Source organism: Rhinopithecus roxellana, chromosome 4 (genome assembly GCF_007565055.1).
Source record: "Rhinopithecus roxellana isolate Shanxi Qingling chromosome 4, ASM756505v1, whole genome shotgun sequence".
In the NCBI taxonomy this organism is placed as follows: Eukaryota; Metazoa; Chordata; class Mammalia; order Primates; family Cercopithecidae; genus Rhinopithecus; species Rhinopithecus roxellana.
The window spans coordinates 106,853,576-106,873,179 of record NC_044552.1 but is presented as its reverse complement, the minus strand read 5'-3'; the positions used below and the strand labels follow the sequence as shown (position 1 = coordinate 106,873,179).

Sequence of the window (19,604 nt, the reverse complement as noted above, 5' to 3'; positions counted from 1 at the left end):
TGACTCAGCCTCCCAACTAGCTGAGTGCCACCACTCCCAGCTAATTTTTGTATTTTTAGTTGAGATGGGGTTTTACCATGTTGGCCAGGCTGGTTTTGAACTCCTGACCTCAGGTGATCCACCCGTCTCGGCCTCCCAAAGTGCTGGGATTACGGGCGTGAGCCACCGTGCCCAGCCTATTTTTATTTTTTAAAGAAGTAGAAACCTTAGTATTTGGAGAGAAATGTGAGGAATATCAATATGTAAAACAAGGCGGGACTGCACTGGCTGGAGCAGGGGAGCCTGCGGTCCTGCCTGCTTAGCCTCTCCTATGCCTCTGAGTGCCTCTCCCACACCCACAGCCTGAGAGCCACCACACTGCAGGACTGCTAAGGGACTTCTTGACCTCAAGCTTAATAGGAGCTTCCAAGTGGGCTAGGGCTGGGAGGTCCAAGGGCAGTGCTATCTGCTGGAGAGACAGCTGGCTCTCTAGTGGGGATAGGGGAGGGCAGACCCATTGTGCCTTGCTCATGAAGACATTTCTCAAGGAAAACTAGCTTCCCGGGGGTGGTTGTGGTTCCAGGCGAAGGTGCAATATGAACCATCTCCCTCCCAGAGCTGTGCATGGGGGAAGGCAGCTACCCAGACATCCCTCAGGAAGCTGCCAGGGTCACACTGCCTGGGGACAGGAGACCCATGTGATGACCCTCCCCCCGCTCCCCAGGTGCCTGCACCTTGGGCGGGATAGAAGGAAGCAGATGTAGAGGAAAGCACAGAGCATGAAGCCCCCTACCTAGAAGTGATTGGAGTCCTCAGGTCCAGCCTTACTGTCCCAAGGGAGAGCAGACGTTGAGAGCACCAGCACCGCCAGCCTCTGTTCTGAAAACCCCCTCATTACACGGTGTCTGCTTAATCCCTGTTAACAGTGGACTGACCTCCCACCTCAGTGGCCTCACAATGGGCCTGCCCCAGATCCTCACAGGCCTCCTTCGAAAAACATATAAACACTTTCTCCATTATCCCATTAGCAGCTTCACAGGTTTTTCTGCTATTAGTTCCCATCTCCACTGAAGTGGAAACACATGTTCCAAAGAGCTTCCACTTGCCCACCAGCCACCATGGGGCTGGAGCAGTGCCTGGCCATGTGCAGCTGCCCACTGGGGAGAGAGGGGGTCAGAACCCATTCAGCTCCCTCAAAATTCTGCCACCTCCAGCATAAACCAAGGATCTCCACACAACTGGGCACACACAGCTTCTGTGTGATGCTCTTCACTGGCTGTGTCTTCTGGCAAAGCTCATTACCTCTCTGGGCCTCAGTTTCTATTTTATTGCAGCTTATTATTTTAAGACAGAGTGTTGCTCTTTTGCCCAGTCTGGAGTGCAATGGCGTGATCTTGGCTCACTGCAACCTCCACCTCCTAGGTTCAGATGATTCTCATGCCTCAACCTCCCAAGTAGCTGAATAACAGGCATACACCACCACACCTGGCTAATTTTTTTTTTTTTTTTTTTTTTTTTTTTTTTTTTTGGTATTTTTAGTAGAGATGGGGTTTCACCAGGTTGGCCAGGCTGGTCTCGAACTCCTGACCTCATGTGATCCACCTGCCTCAACCTCCCCAAAGTGCTAGGATTACAGGCATGAGCCACCATGGCTGGCCTCAGTTTCTATTTTAAAATGGAGATTATAACTCCTATTTTAAGGACTAGAGGATCAAAATTATCTGAGAGGACAAGGAAAGGTCTTCAAGTGCTTTGCCAGTGGGGATGGGGTACCTGGGACACGTCTTACTCTTCTGGCCTTTTCTGGCCACTTCTCCTTCTGTAGATGTAGTAAAGGAAGTAGCCAGGCCTTCCCTCACTGCACTGCCCTACACCCCAAGAGAGAGCCTTTGGAAGCTCAAACCCCTGGGGTTGGCTACTTCCCTTTCGGTGCCTAGTGCATTCTGCTCCCCACAGCCACAGTTCTCTGAGAAGGCTCTAGAATGCTCCATCATTGGCTCCTCAAGGTGGGGCAGGGAGCTGCCCAGCTGGCTTCATCTAACACCCCCACAATGCCCATTGCAGGCGCTGGCACAGAGCAGAATCAAGCTGGGAGCTGCAAATGTTTGTCTCCTGGTTCCATCTCTCAGCTCCTTCTCACTTCCTCTGCCTGTGGAGTTTGAGACCAGCCTGAGCAACATGGAGAAACTCCATCTCCACCAAAATTATAAAATTAGCCAGACGTGGTGGCGCACGCCTGTAATCCCAGCTACTCTGGAGGCTGAAGCAGGAGAATCGCTTGAACTCGGGACGCGGAGGTTGCTGTGAGCTGAGATCGCCCCACTGCACTCCAGCCTGGGCAACAAGAGGGAAACTCCATCTAAAAAAAAAAAAAATTGTTCTATGTGTGTGTACGTATCTGTGTATCAGATTCTCATCAGAAAAAAATATATAATGTATTTCTAATTTAATTCATTACTGAGTATATACCTGACGGGGAGTGCCGCCAGTTTGTCAAGACAATAATGAAAACTGAAACCTCTACTTAGTTTTCTAAAATTTCTTTTTTTTGTTGAAACGTGACAACCTTACTACAGGTAATGCAAAAATCTTAAATAGTCCGCTCGATGTATTTTTTTAAAAAACTCGAACTTGGCCTGCAGGAGGTGAGCCAAAGCACTGAAGGAGAGGTAGGTGAAAGAGACGAGGACAATGATGAAGAGGGGCAGGGCGTGTGGGTCTCCCCGGAAGTCCATGGTCCCCACAAGGACGGCCAGCCGCAGCAGCAGCGGCTGAACCGCATGCGGAAGTAGAAGCGCCAGGTCCGATGCAGTGGCCGGTAGCCCGTGTAGATGCACAGCTTCCAGAAAAGCGGCAGTACCTTGGCTCTGTCCATGGTGAAGGCAGGCTGGGGCTGCAGAGATGCCTGAGGCTCCTGGATGACCTGCCGCAGACTGGGCAGGAGGTGGCTGAGCTCCTGGGCCATGGCCATAGCTGTGGGCCTGGGCGGGGAGCTGGGAGAGAGGCCAGAGCACAGTCAGGGGCCTGGTGTCCTCACCCCCATGAGCAGCAGCTGGAGGGCTCTGATGCCCAGATCTTACTCCCTCCTTCCTGACGGGCTTGTCTTTACACTGGGTTTAAGAACAGAAGACTCATCCTATGGAATTCCTCATCTCTGACCTTGGGACAGCAAGAATCCCTGATGTGTCCCAGGTACCTAGAACAGTGCCTGACATATAGTAGGTGCCCGATAAATGTTTGAGGAATGTATTAAAAAAAAAAAAAAAAACTACTAGATAGGCCAAGGGGTGTGACGCCATCAGGGCACAGGCGACCTTGAAGAGGTTACCACCCTGGCCGTGATGCTTTTCCAGCATTCTTTCAATCAACGTGAGTCTGAAATTTACATAGCTAATCATGTGCTGGGATTGTCCTTCTTGAATAGGTCGTAGGAGTTCAGCGCTGTAATGTTTAGAGGGTGGTGAAAGGATTTCTTATACCACACCTTGTGTGTTATCTGGGAGTAAATGCTGCAGCCACAAGTGCCACCAGCGAGTCTTCTCAGGGTGAACAGGAAAAGGAGATGGAACCTTGCTGAGCTAAGTCATGCTAAACGCAGACAGCAAACAAACTTTCCATCAAAGGGCTGGGGGAACCCTGGGCTGGTTGGTGAGGAGACAACACCCCAGGCAGGTGTTCCAGATCTTGGACCTTGCCCCTCCTCAGGAGGAGATGTTTGCTTCATCCCTCCTCTCACTGCACGTTTGTGCTGCCAGCCCTGCTGTGTAGTGTGGGGGCTCAAGACTAAGGCAGTGCACCATTTCTGTGGAGAGAGATGGATCGGGGAGGGGGCTTGGGTGAGACCCATGGCTTACCTCTCTCAAGTCCTTACCAGACTAAGACATCCTCAAGGGCCAGAGACCAGCCTGCCACTCACCTTTTTGCCACCTGATGCAGATGAGAAAAATTCCCGTTAAGACAAACAAGATGAACACCCCCAGGATGATCTATGTATCTGGTAGGCTAGAATAAGACCCATGGCCATCTGAAGCATTTACTGGTGACACTAAAAAACAACAACAACAACAAAGGACAAGCCCTGTCACACCTAAAAATATGCTTTCCACAGCCCCTGCTTTCCCCAGGAACACATGGTGCCCCACATAATCACTGGCTCATGTGATAGCCACTCTACCAGGCCCTGGGCCATGAAGATGAATGGGGTTGTGCTGCCTTGTCCTTATGGAGCTCAGATTTCTACTGAGAGAGGTAGCAAATATCCATCTGATTATCACACAATTTCACATGATTACTGTGGTTAGAACTGTTTGGAGAATGACACAATGGGTGGTGCTTAATTCTGTGTGGGGAAGGTGAGGAAGGCTTCATGATTAAGAAGTGGCATTAGAACTGGTAGAATGGTAATTATAATAGAGGAAGAGAAGGCCTGGATGTTTGCAATGACACAGATAGACTTGGGACCATTTAGTGGTGGGTCATTGGTGACTGGATCATTGGTTAATGGGAAGGGGTTTCTACACTGAGGAAGAAACAGTGGAAAATGGGATGGGAAAGGGAGGATGGTGGGAAATCCTCATGGCCATCACCGACTCTCCAGTCAGGAAGCCCACGGAGAAGTCAATCAAATTTTCTATTGCACACACACGCTGACACCCACACAGGGAAGGCTTTTGACCTTTAAAGGGAGCTGCCACATTCTCCCGCCCGGCTCAGTTACCTGTCGGTTCTGGCATCGCCTCCCAGTGCCCTAAGAATTCCCTGAGCCAGTGATCGCAGTCTCCCACTGAGAGCTTCCTGAAATACTTTTCCAGCCCTCTGTCTTTCTTCCATGTCTCCTTGATCTTACTGGCTTCATGATTAATTACTGTCCAGGTCATATTCATCATGTCAAAGGGGAGAGATTTCTCTCCATTGGTGGCAGATTGCCAGGACATACCAGGGCATCGTTCTGCTTAACATTGACAAAACATCTCGACCTGCAGAGTGGAAGCACCTGCAATCCAGACACAAAGCCATCATCCTCCACTTCTGAGAGGTCCATCGTCTTCCAATAGGTCAAGTGTTTCTCTGCATATTTAGGGGCCCGTATTCTTTCTGCCCGGACTTGCCCTTTCCCGCCCGTTGGGTCCCATGTGTCTCCATGGTTGGGCCAATGATCAATACACAAATACACCTAAAGCCCCTCCCCACCTGTGCTCTTCCCTCCCCTCTCTTGCTGCCTGCCTCCGTTTCCCCACCCCCTTCCACACTTACCACTGGTCTTTATCTGGGGTTTGATATCAAGAAGGAGCATCGTGATGTCTCGGCCCACTTCTCCCAGCGTTTGGGTCAATTCTTCCCATGTCCTGGTGGAATTTACCTTCTTCTCCGGGAGACCCAGAGGCTTGACCATGTTGCTGTCACTGTCATACTGAAGGAAAAGATTTTTATTCATGAAGACCCGCACTTCACACCAGGGCTGCCCCAGTCTGGACCATGATTTTACAGTGAAGTCAAAGCAAAGAGAGTGAGCACCTGTGACCGAAAAATGCAGGTGAGGTCCAGGACACAGGAGGAGGCCCATTAGAACCCGTGCTTCTGTGACCCAAATCTCCCTGGACCAGGACAGGCTGGCAGAGGGGGCAGCTCCATCCCAGACTCCCTCAACCCTCTGGATGCCTGCTCCCATCTCCCCCTGACTGTCTGGGGTGAGATACTTGATGGTACAGAGGACCCTTGGGTTGCACTTAGTGTTAACACAGTTAACAGGAGGATTCATGTCACAAATACTTTTAGCAACATCTACCAAGTTCTGAGGCACAAAACAGACAAGCTGGTGTGTGACCTCCTGAGACTTAAAATCTAGCTGAACACATAGGACATTCAATAGAAAGGAAAAAGAAGTATTTATCACGGGACACACCTTGAATTCCTCCAGGGTCCTGGGTGTTCAAGAAAGAGTCCTGGAGTAGAAGGTGGGAGGTAGCATTGTAGAACTGCCACATGTGAGCCCATGCCTGGCCTAGGGCCTCAGGCTGGGGTCTCCCACGAACTGGGGGTAACATCCCAGGGATCCTCTCCCTCACCTGATCATTAAGAGCAGGTACCCGCTTGCTTGAAGCCTGCATGAGACCCCAGTCGCCTATCCCCCACCTTTCTCCCTCCTCCTCCTTGTCCTCAGCCAGGTCTTGAGATCTCAGGACACTCACCAACCATGATCTCCAAGGCTGTTAGTAGTAGCAGTAGAAGTGAAAGAAGGTGCACCGGGCTACAAGTCAGGGACATTCATGGCACATTGTGGAGAGTAACAGGCAGGACGTTGGGCGTGGACACAGACACCCTCACCGGTATGGTGAAGAAATGTCCAACAGTGTGGGTGTGGGCACTGCCCCAGTTCTTTACCCTGGAACAACTGAGGGCAGGCCTGTAGAGACCCAATTAAAGAACAATTTCGTGAAGGGAGTGTTTTCCAAGTATTCAGAATATAATTATCTATTGAAAAATAAAAGAAGACATTTAAAAACAACATTAACTTTGAATAAACTCTCCTCTGCCATCCCCATGGCCCCTGCAAAAAACTCCTCTGGTGTGAGCAGGATGGTTGGAGGTTATGTGAGCTCCTTCTCCCTTCATCCAATTTCCTCTTCCCTTCTCTTCCTTTCCTCTTTTGCTTTTCCCTTTCTTTCTGGTACCCCCTCCCCATTCCTGTATTTTCTTCCATCTCCCTTCTCCCCTCTCCCATATCCCTAACCCATTCAAACTCTTTTCTCCTAAATGGTTGAGATTTTCTCTTACCAAGCACACGCAAATGTTAATTAAACTAGCTGCGAACAGGCAGCAACTGGTCTACCATAACAGATGGGTTTTATAATAGAGCCCAGCTGTCCTACTGGGGCCAAGACCTCAAGGAAAGTCAAGTCTATCATTGGGAAAAGTCTTGGGGCTCTAAGTTTTGAATTCTGAAAGTTTGTCTTAGAACAAAGTTTTGTGTCATTTTCAAACTTCTCAAGCCACTTTTTGCACAAGGTTTCCTCTTAAAACTTAGTATTTGTAGTCCTCCTTCCCACCTCACTTTTACACCTGTCCCATTTCATCATCAGACCCCGCTACCTTAGCCAGTTCAGGCTGCCACGACAGAATAGGCCAGGTGGCTGAAACACCAAGCATTTATTCCTCACCGTCCTTGAGGCTGGAAAGTCCAAGATTAAGGTGTCAGCAGGTCCGGTATCTGGCGACGGCCCTCTCTTCCTCACCAGTGGCTGTCTTCCTGTTGTATCCTCACACAGTGGAGAGCAGAGAGTGACAGCAAGCTCTCCTGTCACTTCTTAATCCCATGGCGCTCCACTTGTATGACTAATGACTTAAATGCCATCACTTTGAGAGTTAGGATTTCTGCATATGAATTTGGAGGGCAGGCAAACATGCGGCGTGTAACATCACCCATATCCATTCCACATCTAGATTCCCTCTGTGTGCCAGGCAGTATGCCAGTTAATTCAAGTGCATATTAGACCCAGAGGGTGACATCCTGTGACTCAGACACTGGGACTCTGGTGATGCCTGGTAAGTGGGTCTGTACCACTGTCCTTTCTTAACTAGATGGAACAGACTTCAAAGAAAGTAACCATGGACTATGGGCAGGGCTGTCTCTGGGGCTGGGGGGATAAGGGGTTGTCTGCTCAGAGGACAGTGGGTCAGGGGTTTGAAGGGGCCCAGGAATGCACATTTTTTACATGTCCCGTATATGGTTCTCTGGCTGCTAAGGTTAAAGCACCTCAATTTTGAGGGTGTACTTCCACCTCTTGGTCTGGACAAAGGGTCTCAAATCTGTCCTGAGTGGAGCCTGTTCTGTACACACCCAGGCCCTGAGAGTGCAGGGAGGGGGACTCACTGCTACCGCCCTACCAACGCTGCTGCTGTGGGGACACCAGTGGGGATGGGCCAAGAACAGTGTGTGTGTTTGTGTGTGTGTGTGCACACACACGTGTGGATGCATGTGTGTGCATGTGCATGTGTGATATGACCACAGAGTAGCTCCTTGCAAGGCCAATATGTTCTACAAGTCTGATGAATCACAGGAAGGAGCACACCAGACCTGTACAAGGGTCCTGACACCTGGGATGCAGACCTAACACTGAAGACAAAGAAAGAGCTGCAGATAGGCTGGGAAGGACACACAGAAGGGAGAAAGGGGCCCTTCCACCCTTGTTCTCCTCTGTGGTCCTGAATCCCAGGTTGGCCTGAGACAACCTGAAGATGGGAAGGAATAGCCATATTCCAACTGCAAAACGTCAGCTTTAGGCAGTGGCTTCCGAACCAAAATAATGGTTACATATGAAGTAGAATTTTTGTTTGTTTTATTTTTTGAGACCAGGTCTTGCTCTGTCACCCAGGTGGAGTGCAGTGGCATGAGCACGGCTCACTGCAGCCTTGAACTCCCAGGCTCAATCAGTCCTCCCACTTCAGCCTCCAGAATAGCTGGAACTACAGGCATGAGCCCCCACACCCAGCTAATTTTTAAATTTTTGGTGTAGAGATGGGGTCTTGTCACGTTGCCAAGGCTGATCTCGAACTCCTGGGCTCAAACAGTCCTCCCCACTCAGCCTCCCAAAGTGTTGGGATTACAGGAGTGAGCCACCATGCCCAGTTGAAGTGGAATTTTAATTGAAGTAAGAAGCAGATGATAAGGAAAGTGGAACCAATAATTACATGTAGTCCCTGGAAGCCCATTGCTATAAAGAACTTTCAGCCTGAAGTCCCAGGAGAGGCGAAAGTTTTAAAATGAATTGGACTGCATTTTTCAATCCCTGAAAATGAGTCACAACCTTTTTGTGACAGTGTATCCTGGGCTTCTAGCTATCCTTTCCCTGCCCAGCTGCCTTGAGATCCTGGCCAATGGTTTCAACACCCAGGCTGGGAACGCCAAGGCCTGGCAGAGCGAGGCTGTGGAAGCCTTGGCATAAGTGGAGAGGAGGATCTGAGGGAGAATGGGACAAGAGAAGTCGGAAAGAAGGAGTTAGGGCAGGAGAACAAGGAGAAATCCCTGTCCCCCAAATCAGAGAGAGGGGTGATTGGGACTCCAGGCTGGAGGGAGGCACTGATCTCTGAGTGTTTGGTGTGGAGACAGAGGACCCGCAGAGCCACCCCTGTCCTCCATGCCTTATCCAGCGTCCCCACACCCCCAACAGCTCCCCCAACGCCACTTTTACTTCATTGCCCCTGGTTCTCTCACGACCCAAGCCCCTACTTTCCTCCTTCACTCCTAAACACACACACACATTCCCTCTGCACTGGTGTTTGGAACACCGGCCACCCGCTACACCCTACCTTGTTTCAGCAGGAGACGTTTGTCCTTCTGCTGTCTCTAGGATGGAGAGGCCTGAGATGACTGCTTTCTTCCTCAGAGTAAACTCTCTGAGCAGCAGAAACCAGCTCAGTCCAGTCTCCCTGGGCGTGGAGAGGCCCGCCTAGCAGAACACCCGCCCACCATGCAAAGCCGGTGGGGCCACCTGTCAACTGTCACATGTAAGTGATTCTAGGACAGGGCTCCTTGTCAGGAACTGGGTCCAGTTCACTACTAGATTCGTCATCAGTAAACGGACCAAGACCAGGCTCAAGTCCCAACCACGAAATTCTAGAAAGGATTTAATGTAATTTTAGCAGTTGTTGGAGACTGGCATGTAATGGCACACACATGTTTTCCTTAATAGGTAGGTGGGGGGCCCCACCTTTTTTCAGGGTTTAGGCCTCTGCAGGTCGTGGCCTGGCTGTGACAGTGGCCTTACCTCATGTCTGGTGGGTGCTGGCGCCCTCTGTTGCCTGGTTTCTGTGCGAACACTGTGTTATGGTCCTGCTCTCTCAAGGCCTGGAGCTCCTGCCCGCTGAGCTCCTGTTCCCACTGTGTGTCGCTCAACCTCGCTGTTTTCTTCTTGCAACTCCATTCCCTCCGCAACTGGAGACCAGCTCTTCTCCTGAGTCATCCTTATAAGACACCCTTCCCACTTCCTTACAAAGCCCCCGCCAAAGTGACACCAGCTACTTGTGAATGCAGCCAACTTTACTGAAGATTTAGAGGTTATGTGGTAAGGCTGTGAAGAATTAAAAAAAAAAATCACCTATTTGCAGGACCTCTTTCCTATCTCTTCTTTGGACTAGAAATAAAATAAAATATCCATGATTTGACCACACTGTCATCTGGTACATGACCCTGGGTCTAGGCCACCATCCTCCTGGCCAGGGTGATTGCAGTCCTGCCCTACTTGGTCCTCTGTGCCTGTCCCCACCTCCCAAATGGCTCCTGACAACAGAGCAGCTGGAGTGATCCTTCAGAACCTCGCCACTCACATCCTTCTTCTGCTCCAAACCCTCCAAAAGTGAACCTTTTCTCTCTGTAAAACCAAGTCACTACAGACGCCTAGAGTCCTGTGCAGTCTGGCCAGCTGTCCTCCAATCTACCCCCTTGTTTGCTCAGTTCCTACCCCCACCCTCGGACTCTTCGCTGGTCTTCAGAGCCCTGCAGATATCTCCATGCCTCGGGACTTTGCATTGCCCTCTGCTCAGCGTGGACTGCCCTTCAGGCATCTGCTCGGCCCACTCCCACACCTGCTCCCAGGTGGCACTCCCTTCCATGCCTGGTTCTCCTTGCCCCTCCCATTTAGAATCGTTGTCCTCATTTCTTTCATTCTTTATTTTTTTAAATTGTGGTATAATTCATGTAACATTAAATTTTTCATCTTAACCATTGTTAAATGTAAAGGCCCCTGTTTCATAATATGAGATCTCTCGTGCCCGGGCCATCCTGGACCTTCTTCACCTGAACTTGTTCCCCTAAAGCAACGACCATTCCAAAACGTACCTTAGTATGCCAGGCGCGGTGGCTCATGCCTGTAATCCCAGCACTTTGGGAGGCCAAGGTGGGTGGATCACCTGAAGTTGAGAGTTCAGTACCACTCTGGCCAACATGGTGAAACCCTGTCTCTACTAAAAATACAAAAAGTAGGTGGGTGTGGTGCCCAGCACGTGTAATCCCACTACTTGGGAGGCTGAGGCAGGAGAATCACTTGAACCCAGGAGGCAAAGATTGTAGTGATCCGAGATGGAGCCACTGCATTCCAGCCTGGGCGACAGAGTGAGACTCTGTCCCAATAAACAAACAGTCAAACAAACCTTACAAAGTTTTCATTGTGGTTGCAGTAATTTACTGCAAACTTAGTGGCTTAAAACCACACACATTCATTCTCTTACCAATCTGGAGCTCAGAAGTCTGAACAGTCTCACGGGGCTAACATCACTGTGCTGTCAGGGCTGTGTTCCTTCGGGAGGCTCTTCGGAAGAACCTTTCTCCTCCTCACCTTTTCCAGCTACTCCAACTGCCCACATCCATGTCTCAGGGCCCCATTTCCTCATCTTCAAAGGCAGCTCTACCAGGCTGAGTCCTGGTTCACATGAGAACTCTACCCCTCCCTGGCTTGTTCTCCCAGTGCAGCTGATCGGCCACCTCAGCTCCATCTGCAGCATTCACCGCCCTTTCCATGTAACCCAACACAGAGGTTCCAGGGACTGGATCTACCATCCTGGGGGTTGGAGAGGGAATTATTCTGCCCAACACACATACCATATAATTTACATATCTATCCATTTAAAATTTCTATCTCTCACTAGAATGCCATTTCTATGAAGACACAAACCTCATACAAGGCACAGAAAACAGCTCCCCACAGGTGAAGGGGCTCAGATGGGCCCCCTGGCTCAGGGAACAAGGAAAGGTGTCAGGGCAGCCTCCTTGGGTCTCCAGCCTTTATAGCCGGTGCCTCCCAGGCAGGTTCCAGCAGCAGCAGCAAAAGAGATGTGGTGGGCAGCGTCAGGCGTTGGCAAGATTCCTGACACAGCTCAGTAGAAAAGAAACTTCCTAAACTGAGCTCACCTCAAGGAAGTTGGAGATATAGGCCACCTTACCCAATGGGTACATGAAATACAAATACAAATCCTTTTGCAGGTTGTGCAGGTTACAAAGGGCCCACTTCTATGCCTAGGTCCCTTGCCCTATCCTGCTCTGACTTGCCAGGGTGGGGCGCTCATTGGCCTCCAGGCTCCACTCACTTTTCTGGCCACACCCAGTTTCCACCTCCAAGTCACACCCCAGACTGCTTCTTTTGCTGTTGTTTTCTCAGCCCAGCAGAAATTCTAGTATTCGCCAGCGCCAGGCTCGGCCCTGCCTAGGGCACCGGAGAAGGAGCCTCTGAGGAAAATCTTGGCACAAGGAGCCGCTCTCCCACCTGGATTTCCAGCACACTCTGTTTTCTGGGAATTCCTGAATTTCTTTGGCCACTGTCACAGGGGCTCTGCCACACAGTTCCCCCCGCGACTGGCCCCTGACACCTGGCAAAGAGTTAGAAAAGCAGGTGGTTTCTGGCAAATATGTAGGGCCTGTGAGATAAGAAAGTAGGGGAAGCAACATCACGTAGGTTCTCTGTGAGAGAGGCCCCGGGCCCAGCAGGACGGAACATCCCTGGCTGACAAGGGCCATCCTGCCCTGTCCTCATTTCTGCCTGGGCTCCAGCTCTGTCCTGCCTGACAGAGGCCATGGAGCGGAGCACTGGGCTGCTGGCCAATGCCCTGGTCTTTGCATAGACCAGTCTCCAGGTGAGGTCACAGTGGGAGAGCAGTGGGCCTGGGAGGTGCAGGGTTAGTGCAGGGCAGGGCTGCCTTGAATCTGCAGGTGTGGGGCCACCAGGCTGGACCTAGCTGTATGCTCAGCACAGGAGGTTGCAGTACTGCCTGCCCTCAACCTCCTTTTCCTATTTCTGCTTCTAGAGGGCACTGCGGACTGGGGTCAGGCTGGGGGTCTTGCCATCCCCTCCTGATCTCCTCCGCTCCCTGTCCACAGCTCCTGATTTCCCTGCCTGGGCCGCCCCCACCAGAAGTCTCCCGGCCTAAAATCCAGTAGGAACAGGCAGCCTAGCCTGTCCCCAGGGGTTTCTGTGGCACTTGCAGGAGCCAATAAGGCTTCAGGTAGGAAGGCGTGAGTCACCCACAGAGGCCTAACAGGTGTTTCTGGAAATGCATCCTGTGGCAGCCAAAGAGGCCAGACTTCTCAGTGTGTTCCCAAACAGCCAAGCACAGGGCTCATGGGCTGGAGGAGCCAGATCAGCTGCTCTTTAGTGTGCACTTGACAAGCCTTTGTACTGCAGGGGAGGAAAAATGATTTTCATGAGAAAAACAAACAGAAGTTTATTAATATCTATCTATCTATCTATCTATCTGTCATCTCTTGTATACACACAGGAAACACCAGGAGAAAACAAGTAATCCTTAAAGTGCTGGCTTAGAACTCCAGCATCTTCAACAGAAAACAATAAATGTCTAGAGAAGTGGCAGATCGTGGGAAGGCCACTCTGCGGCATCAGAGAAGCTTGTGGTGTCTCTGCTGCTGTCCCTAGGCTGACAAGAGTCTGAAATTGTCTTTGGTGATCAACATTTGTCCTTTCTGGAAGAGAGGGGAGGATCCAATCAAAAGTGGCTCAATAATAAATAGAAAACAAATGGAAAAGAAAGATGTTCATTTCATCCAGGTTCTTGAATTCGTTGACATACAGTTGTACACAGTATCCCTTATAGTCCTTTTTGTTTCTGTAAGGTTGGTAGTGATGTTTCTTCTTTCCTTCCTAGTATTAGTCATTTGAGTTTTCCCCTCCGCTGTTTTCCTGGTCATTCAAGTTTAAGGTTTTCCAATTTGGTTGATCTTTTCAAAGAACCAACTTTTGGTTTTATTGAGTTCGCCAACGTTTTTCTATTCTATATTTCATTTATTTACACTCCAATTTTTATTTCCTTCCGTTTGCTATTTGGAGCTTAGGTTGCTTTGCTCTTTGAGTTTCTTAAAGTGAAATGTCAGGTTATTAATTTGAGATAGTCCTTTCTTTATCCTTTCCTTTCTCAATATACTGGCATTTACAGCAGTAAGTTTTCCTTTAAGCACTGCTTTAGCTGCTTCTTCTAAGTCATAATATGCTGTGTATTTGTTTCCATTCACCTCAAAGTATTTTCTAATTTTCCTTGTGAGTTTCCCTTTCATCGATTGGTTTTTAGAGTGTTTAGAAAATTTTCTTAAGGATGATTTTGCCTGATGTTATTAATAGGAATTTCAGTTGTCTTTGTTTACTATTGATGTGTTTTATCTTTTTCCACACGTTTACTTTTAAACCACTTGTATCTTTGGATGTACACTGTATCTTTAGATCATTTTTAAAACGCATTCTGAGAATCTTTGCTTTTTCTTTTGAATTTTATCACTTTGACATGTAATCTAATTACTGCTAAGGTAGAACACAATTTACATCTGCCACCTTTTTCTTAGTTTTCCTTAGGCCCTATGTCATTTTGTTCATCTTTTCTACCACTATTGCTTTCTTTTGTATTAAACAGATACTTTCTTCTGCATCATTTTACTTCCTTTATTGTCTCTTTTTCCTTTTTTATTTAAAAAAGTTATTTTCTTAGTCATTTCAGGGAATTCCAATTAATATTTTAATTTACCACAACCTAGATTGTATTAAAACCAACTTAATTTTAACAGGATGCAAAATCTCTGCTCCAATATTTCTCTGCTTCTTCCCCCATCTTTGTGGTGTAAAAATGATACATACATAAATCATATGGCATGTGTGCTGCAAATAATAATCACCTGCCACCCTCACCCCCTCCCGCCAACCCCACAGGATGCTGGTGTGAGTCCTGGAACCCTCCGCTGGGTTACCTGGAAGAGGAGTGAAGGCCCAGAGGATGCCAGTGTGAGTCCTGGAACCCTCCACTGGGTTACATGGAAGGGGAGTGAAGGCCCAGAGGATGCTGGTGTGAGTCCTGGAACCCTCCACTGGGTTACATGGAAGGGGAGTGAAGGCCCAGAGGATGCTGGTGTGAGTCCTGGAACCCTCCGATGGGTTACATGGAAAGGGGAGTGAAGGCTGCAGATGGAGTTGAGGTTGCTCATCATCTATCCTGGAAATGGGGTGATTTTCTGGATTTCCCTGGGGGTCCAATTTAATCACAGTAGCTTTATAGAGGAAGAGGCAGACAGAAGAGGGAGAATCAGGTGGGGAGCACAGTGAAGACTTAGTCCGATGGAGCTGCCTTTGAACATGGGGAAATGGGCCCTGAGCCACGATGTGGGCAGTTGGAGAAGCTGGAAAAGGCCAGGAGACAGGTTCTCCCTGAGAGCCTCCTGAAGGAACACAGCCCTGACAGCGTGATGTTAGCCCATTGAGACCCATTCCAACTTCAGATCTCCAGAATGGTAAGAGAACAAATTTGTATTATTTTAAGCCACTAAATTTGTAATTTCTTACAATAGCAATCAAAAGCTATCTCTATCTGTTTTTAAAGTGGTCACTGCTTTAGGAGGAAAAAGTTCAGGTTAAGAAGGTTCAGGATTGTTTGAACAGGCACAGTTACTGCCATTTTAAATAGATGCCTTTACATTTGAAAATGGTTGAGATGGCTCCCGGCTGTGGCAGGGCAGCAGGCTGGGGCCATGGCAGGCCAAGCGCAGGCCCAAATCAGGCTGGAGGAGCTTCACATTCACTCTGAGCAGGCACCTGCCTCTCAGTAGGCCACCAGGAGATAAGGGGACCCAGCAGGGATCCCCAAGGGAAGGCACAAAGAGGAGGAGCCAGCCTGAGATAGAGGGGCCATGAAAACAATGGGCACTTCAGCAAGGTGGGCAGGGGACGCAGGAGCTGAGGACCAGCAAGAAACTGCCAAGAGCTGGAGGAAACCAAAACAAAGTAACTGCTGCCCCTATCAGATCCTAGCTGGTTACCTTCATAGCTGCTTGCAAACCAGAGAAATTCTACATCCACTCACAGCAACCATGTCCACAGGGGGCTCCAGACTGCCAGAAAGTTAAAGTCATGCCACCTGGCTGTGGCGATCAATGAGGCTGAAGTGTGACAGAAGCAGCAGGAATCCCTCCTGAGAGATCTCCAGGTGACATTCCCCCAGCTGACAGCCCTCCAGGCCCATGGAAAGCCCTGGCTAGTAACCTCACAGCTGCAGTGTGTCAAATCAAACAGAGCTGGAGTTGTCTGGTAGATCCTTGGAGCAGGTGCTGCTGCCCCACATGGACACCTTCCTGCAAGTGCTTTCTGGCCCCATCTGGAAGAGCTTAAAGGAAAGCCAGCACGGCTTTTCCCAGGCCATAATAAATCCATTTCTTGATGTGGAGGACAAACACCAGGCCATCACGATGGTCCAGGATAGTGCCGTGGCCAGGGCTGACTGCCAGGAACTTGGTGCTAAATTTGAGGCCAAGATCCAGGAAAATGCTCAGAGAGTGGGCCAGCTGCAAAAGGATGTGGAGGACTGACGGCATGCTCGGCGCTCTGCCCTGTACCTCTCCCTCTCTGAGGGCCAGGCTGATGTGGACATCACATTGAAAAGGCCAAACCCAGGAGGCCCCAGGGACTAATGGCAGCTGCATGGTGATGGCGGCAGAGGCTGGGGCAAGGCCTGAACTGGAGAGCCTGCAGGCCAGGCTGGGCCAACTGCAGAGGAACCTCTGGGTGCTGCGCGTGGCCTCAGCCTGCAGGGAGGAGGAATTACAAAACACCCCTCAGGGATATGAGGGCTATCCTGACCTGGCACATGCATGAGGTGAAGGAGCTGTACTCCAAATTGGATGAGACCTTCTATCACATCATCAAAATGAAGCCAGAGGTAGAGGTGAACCACAGGGCTCTCCGTGAGCTGTGTGTGATCCTGATGAAGCCTCTGAATATGGAGGCAAACAAGGTGGATATTGGGGGAACCCCACCCCCGATACTCAATGTGGGTTCTTTTCTATTTCCCTATGTGTCGGTTGGTCTGAGAAATAAAGGGAAAGAGTACGAAAGAGAGAAATTTTAAAGCTGGGTATCCAGGGAGACATCACATGTTGGCAGGTTCCATGATGCTCCCTGAGCCATAAAACCAGCAAATTTTTATTAGCGATTTTCAAAAGAGGAGGGAGTGTACGAATAGGGTGTGGGTCACAGAGATCACATGCTTCACATGGTAATAAAATATCACAAAGCAAATGGAGGCAGAGTGAGATTACAGGACCACAGTATGGGGCAAAATTAAAATTGCTAATGAAGTTTCGGGCACACATTGTCATTGATAACATCTTATCAGGAGATAGGGTTTGAGAGCAGACAACCTGTCTGACCAAAATTTATTAGGTGGAAATTTCCTTATCCTAATAAGCCTGGGAGCGCTACAGGACACCGGGGCTTATTTCATCCCTTTGTCTTCGACCATAAAAGACAGCTGCCCCTAAAGCGGCCATTTTAGAGGCCTACCATCAAGGGCACATTCTCTTTCTCAGGGATGTTCCTTGCTGAGAAAAACAATTCAGCGATAGGTCTCCTATTTGCTTTTGAAAGAAGAGAAATATGGCTCTGTTCCACCCGGCTCACTGGCAGTCAGAGTTTAAGGTTATCCCCCTTGTTCCCTGAACATTGCAGTTATCCTGTTCTTTTGTCAAGGTGCCCAGATTTCATATTGTTCAAACACACATGCTCTACAAACAATTTGTGCAGTTAACACAATCATCACAGGGTCCTGAGGAGACATACATCCTCAGCTTATGAGGATAATGGGATTAATAGATTAAAGTAAAGACAGGCATAGGAAATCACAAGGGTATTGATTGGGGAAGTGATAAGTGTCCATGAAATCTTCACAATTTATGTTCAGAGATTGCAGTAAAGACAGGCATAAGAAATTATAAAAGTATTAATTTGGGGAACTAATAAATGTCCATGAAATCTTCACAATTTATGTTCTTCTGCTTCAGCCGGTCCCTCTGTTCAGGGTTCCTGACTTCCTGAAACAGGTGGAGGTAGAGCAGCAGCTCCTGGAGCTCAGCCTCACGCTGCAGCACCTGTGGGGTGACCACACCAACCTCATCAAGTATGTCAAGGAGTGCAACTGCTGGAAGCTCTAATTTGACTTGGAGGCCATCCGGGAGGGCCACAGGGACGCACACCCTGAAGGAGACCCAGGGGAGCCTGGATGGCAGCAGCAGCTGCTCAGCTCCTTGGCTGCCCTGCTGGAGGCCTGCTGGTCTCCCTCTCTGGGGAGGAGGTGATGGAGGAGAGGTCAGAGGAGGCACATGGCCAGCTGCCCCTACCTGCGAGCAGATCCGCCTAGCCCTGTGGGAGCAGGCACTCAGCTGGGACACACTGGCCTCCCAGGTGGCAACCCTGGAGCAGGCCACAGGCGGACCATGGCATGGAGCCCCCATGGCCAGCAGTTCACCTGGAGTGGCTAACACTTGAGCCCAGAAGAGGCCACGTGAAGCCCTGGCCAGTCTGACTCAGGAGCTCCAGCTCCTGAGATCTGACTTCAGCAGCTCAGGTAGTGCTACAAGGCTGCCCAGCCAGTGCCCATCCACCTCCCTCAAGGCCTCCCTCGCCTGCCTCAGGGCCTCCAAGGTCCGCCCCCGAGTGCAGCTTGGACAGCACCAGCGGCTCCTCCTTGGGAACTTCCAAGGGCTGGTGGCAGAAATATCAACCTATATCTGGGGAAGCTGCAAGTCATGCCCAGCTGGAAAGGGAAGCAGCAGCAGAAAGGCCCGGAGTTCCTTGGAAGAGGGACAGGGAAGAAGCCGAGCCTTTGGCAGACACACACATCAAAGGGCCAGTGCCAGGTGCTTTGAACACTGAGCTGTGTCAGGCAAGCTCCCCTGTGGCCTTCTATGCCAGCTTTTCAGAAGGGACGGTTGCCCTGCAGACATTGAAACTCAACACTAGCTACATTGATGTTGGCAGCAGCTACTTACCTGAACAGTGTGGTGTACATGGTTTCCCTCTAGCCTCACTAGGTTTGGCTATTTCTCAATGACTAGGAGGACTGGAATGCTCCTCTGGGTGGGACCTGGTTTGAGCGTGATATGTCTTCTCAGACAGCACGGCCTGGACTCCAGCCTTTTGCCATACTGTGTATTCTACAGCTGCTTTGGTGCTGTGCTCCTCCTGTGGATGGAAGCTTCTGTACAGCACTTAAATTCTTCCTCCTGCTTCCTCTTCTCTTCTCCCTAATTGTTGGCTACAAAGTCATTCTTTCCCAGGAGTCTTTAAGAAGGAGGTGACATTTGGCCAGTATTGGAAAGCGGTCTCCAACCATTAGAGGACAGTGGAATAAACCCAACCTGTTTGGTCTCTATCAGTCAGAAATGGAGAAGAAAGCCTGGTTGAGTCAACCAAGGGAAAGAAAATTAACATCTTTCATTTCAGTTATTCCTTGTATTTATCTGTAATTTTAATTTCACATCTTTCTCTCCTTGACACACACAGAGTAAAGGCCCAAACATGCCAAATGTGAACCAAAATGTGTGTGGCCTTCACCATTTTTATTTCCTCCAGTATCTTTCAGCCATCTGAATTCTTGTTAGCATGTCTAACCAGGAGGCAGCTGAGGAAGGAGTGAAAGAGGACTTTAAAAATACCCCTGAATAATGATCAACCTTGGGGTAAAGGGATGCCCATAGATAGAGAGATAGAAAGATTTAAGATGGAACATTTTATGTTACATCAATTATATCAAAATTTAAAAATTAAACAAATAAAATAATAAAAGGATTCCAAAGTGGGAGGGTGGTGGCAGCA

At 49.4% G+C, this 19,604-nt stretch overlaps 1 protein-coding gene and 1 pseudogene across 8 annotated transcripts; one reads left to right on the top strand and one right to left on the bottom strand.

Moving 5' to 3' along the window:
- Positions 1-2,525: 2,525 nt before the first annotated feature.
- Positions 2,526-9,364, bottom strand: LOC104676270. 8 transcript variants are annotated; one of them, XM_030929483.1, is made up of 7 exons: positions 9,286-9,364; positions 7,137-7,318; positions 6,168-6,450; positions 5,233-5,389; positions 4,697-4,972; positions 3,896-3,906; positions 2,526-2,972 (listed from the first exon to the last, which is right to left on the bottom strand). In XM_030929483.1, the coding sequence occupies exons 5-7, from the start codon at positions 4,911-4,913 to the stop codon at positions 2,550-2,552; spliced, it is 651 nt and encodes a 216-aa protein (XP_030785343.1). In that variant the 5' UTR covers positions 4,914-4,972; positions 5,233-5,389; positions 6,168-6,450; positions 7,137-7,318; positions 9,286-9,364; the 3' UTR covers positions 2,526-2,549. The 8 variants fall into 8 exon arrangements, 5 of the variants coding, with proteins under 5 accessions (XP_030785343.1, XP_030785342.1, XP_030785341.1 ...); XM_030929482.1 differs by having other exon boundaries at positions 7,137-7,350; positions 9,286-9,347; XR_004056966.1 differs by lacking the exon at positions 9,286-9,364 and having other exon boundaries at positions 3,851-3,906; positions 4,916-4,972; positions 7,137-7,963.
- An 82-nt stretch (positions 9,365-9,446) lies between these two features.
- On the top strand, positions 9,447-18,840 carry LOC104676278 (annotated as a pseudogene).
- Positions 18,841-19,604: the final 764 nt, after the last annotated feature.

What these genes read in the sequence shown, in the direction of transcription:
- LOC104676270 (XM_030929483.1), bottom strand. Translation starts at nt 4,913, where the DNA reads ATGTCCTGGCAATCTGCCACCAATGGAGAGAAATCTCTCCCCTTTGAC.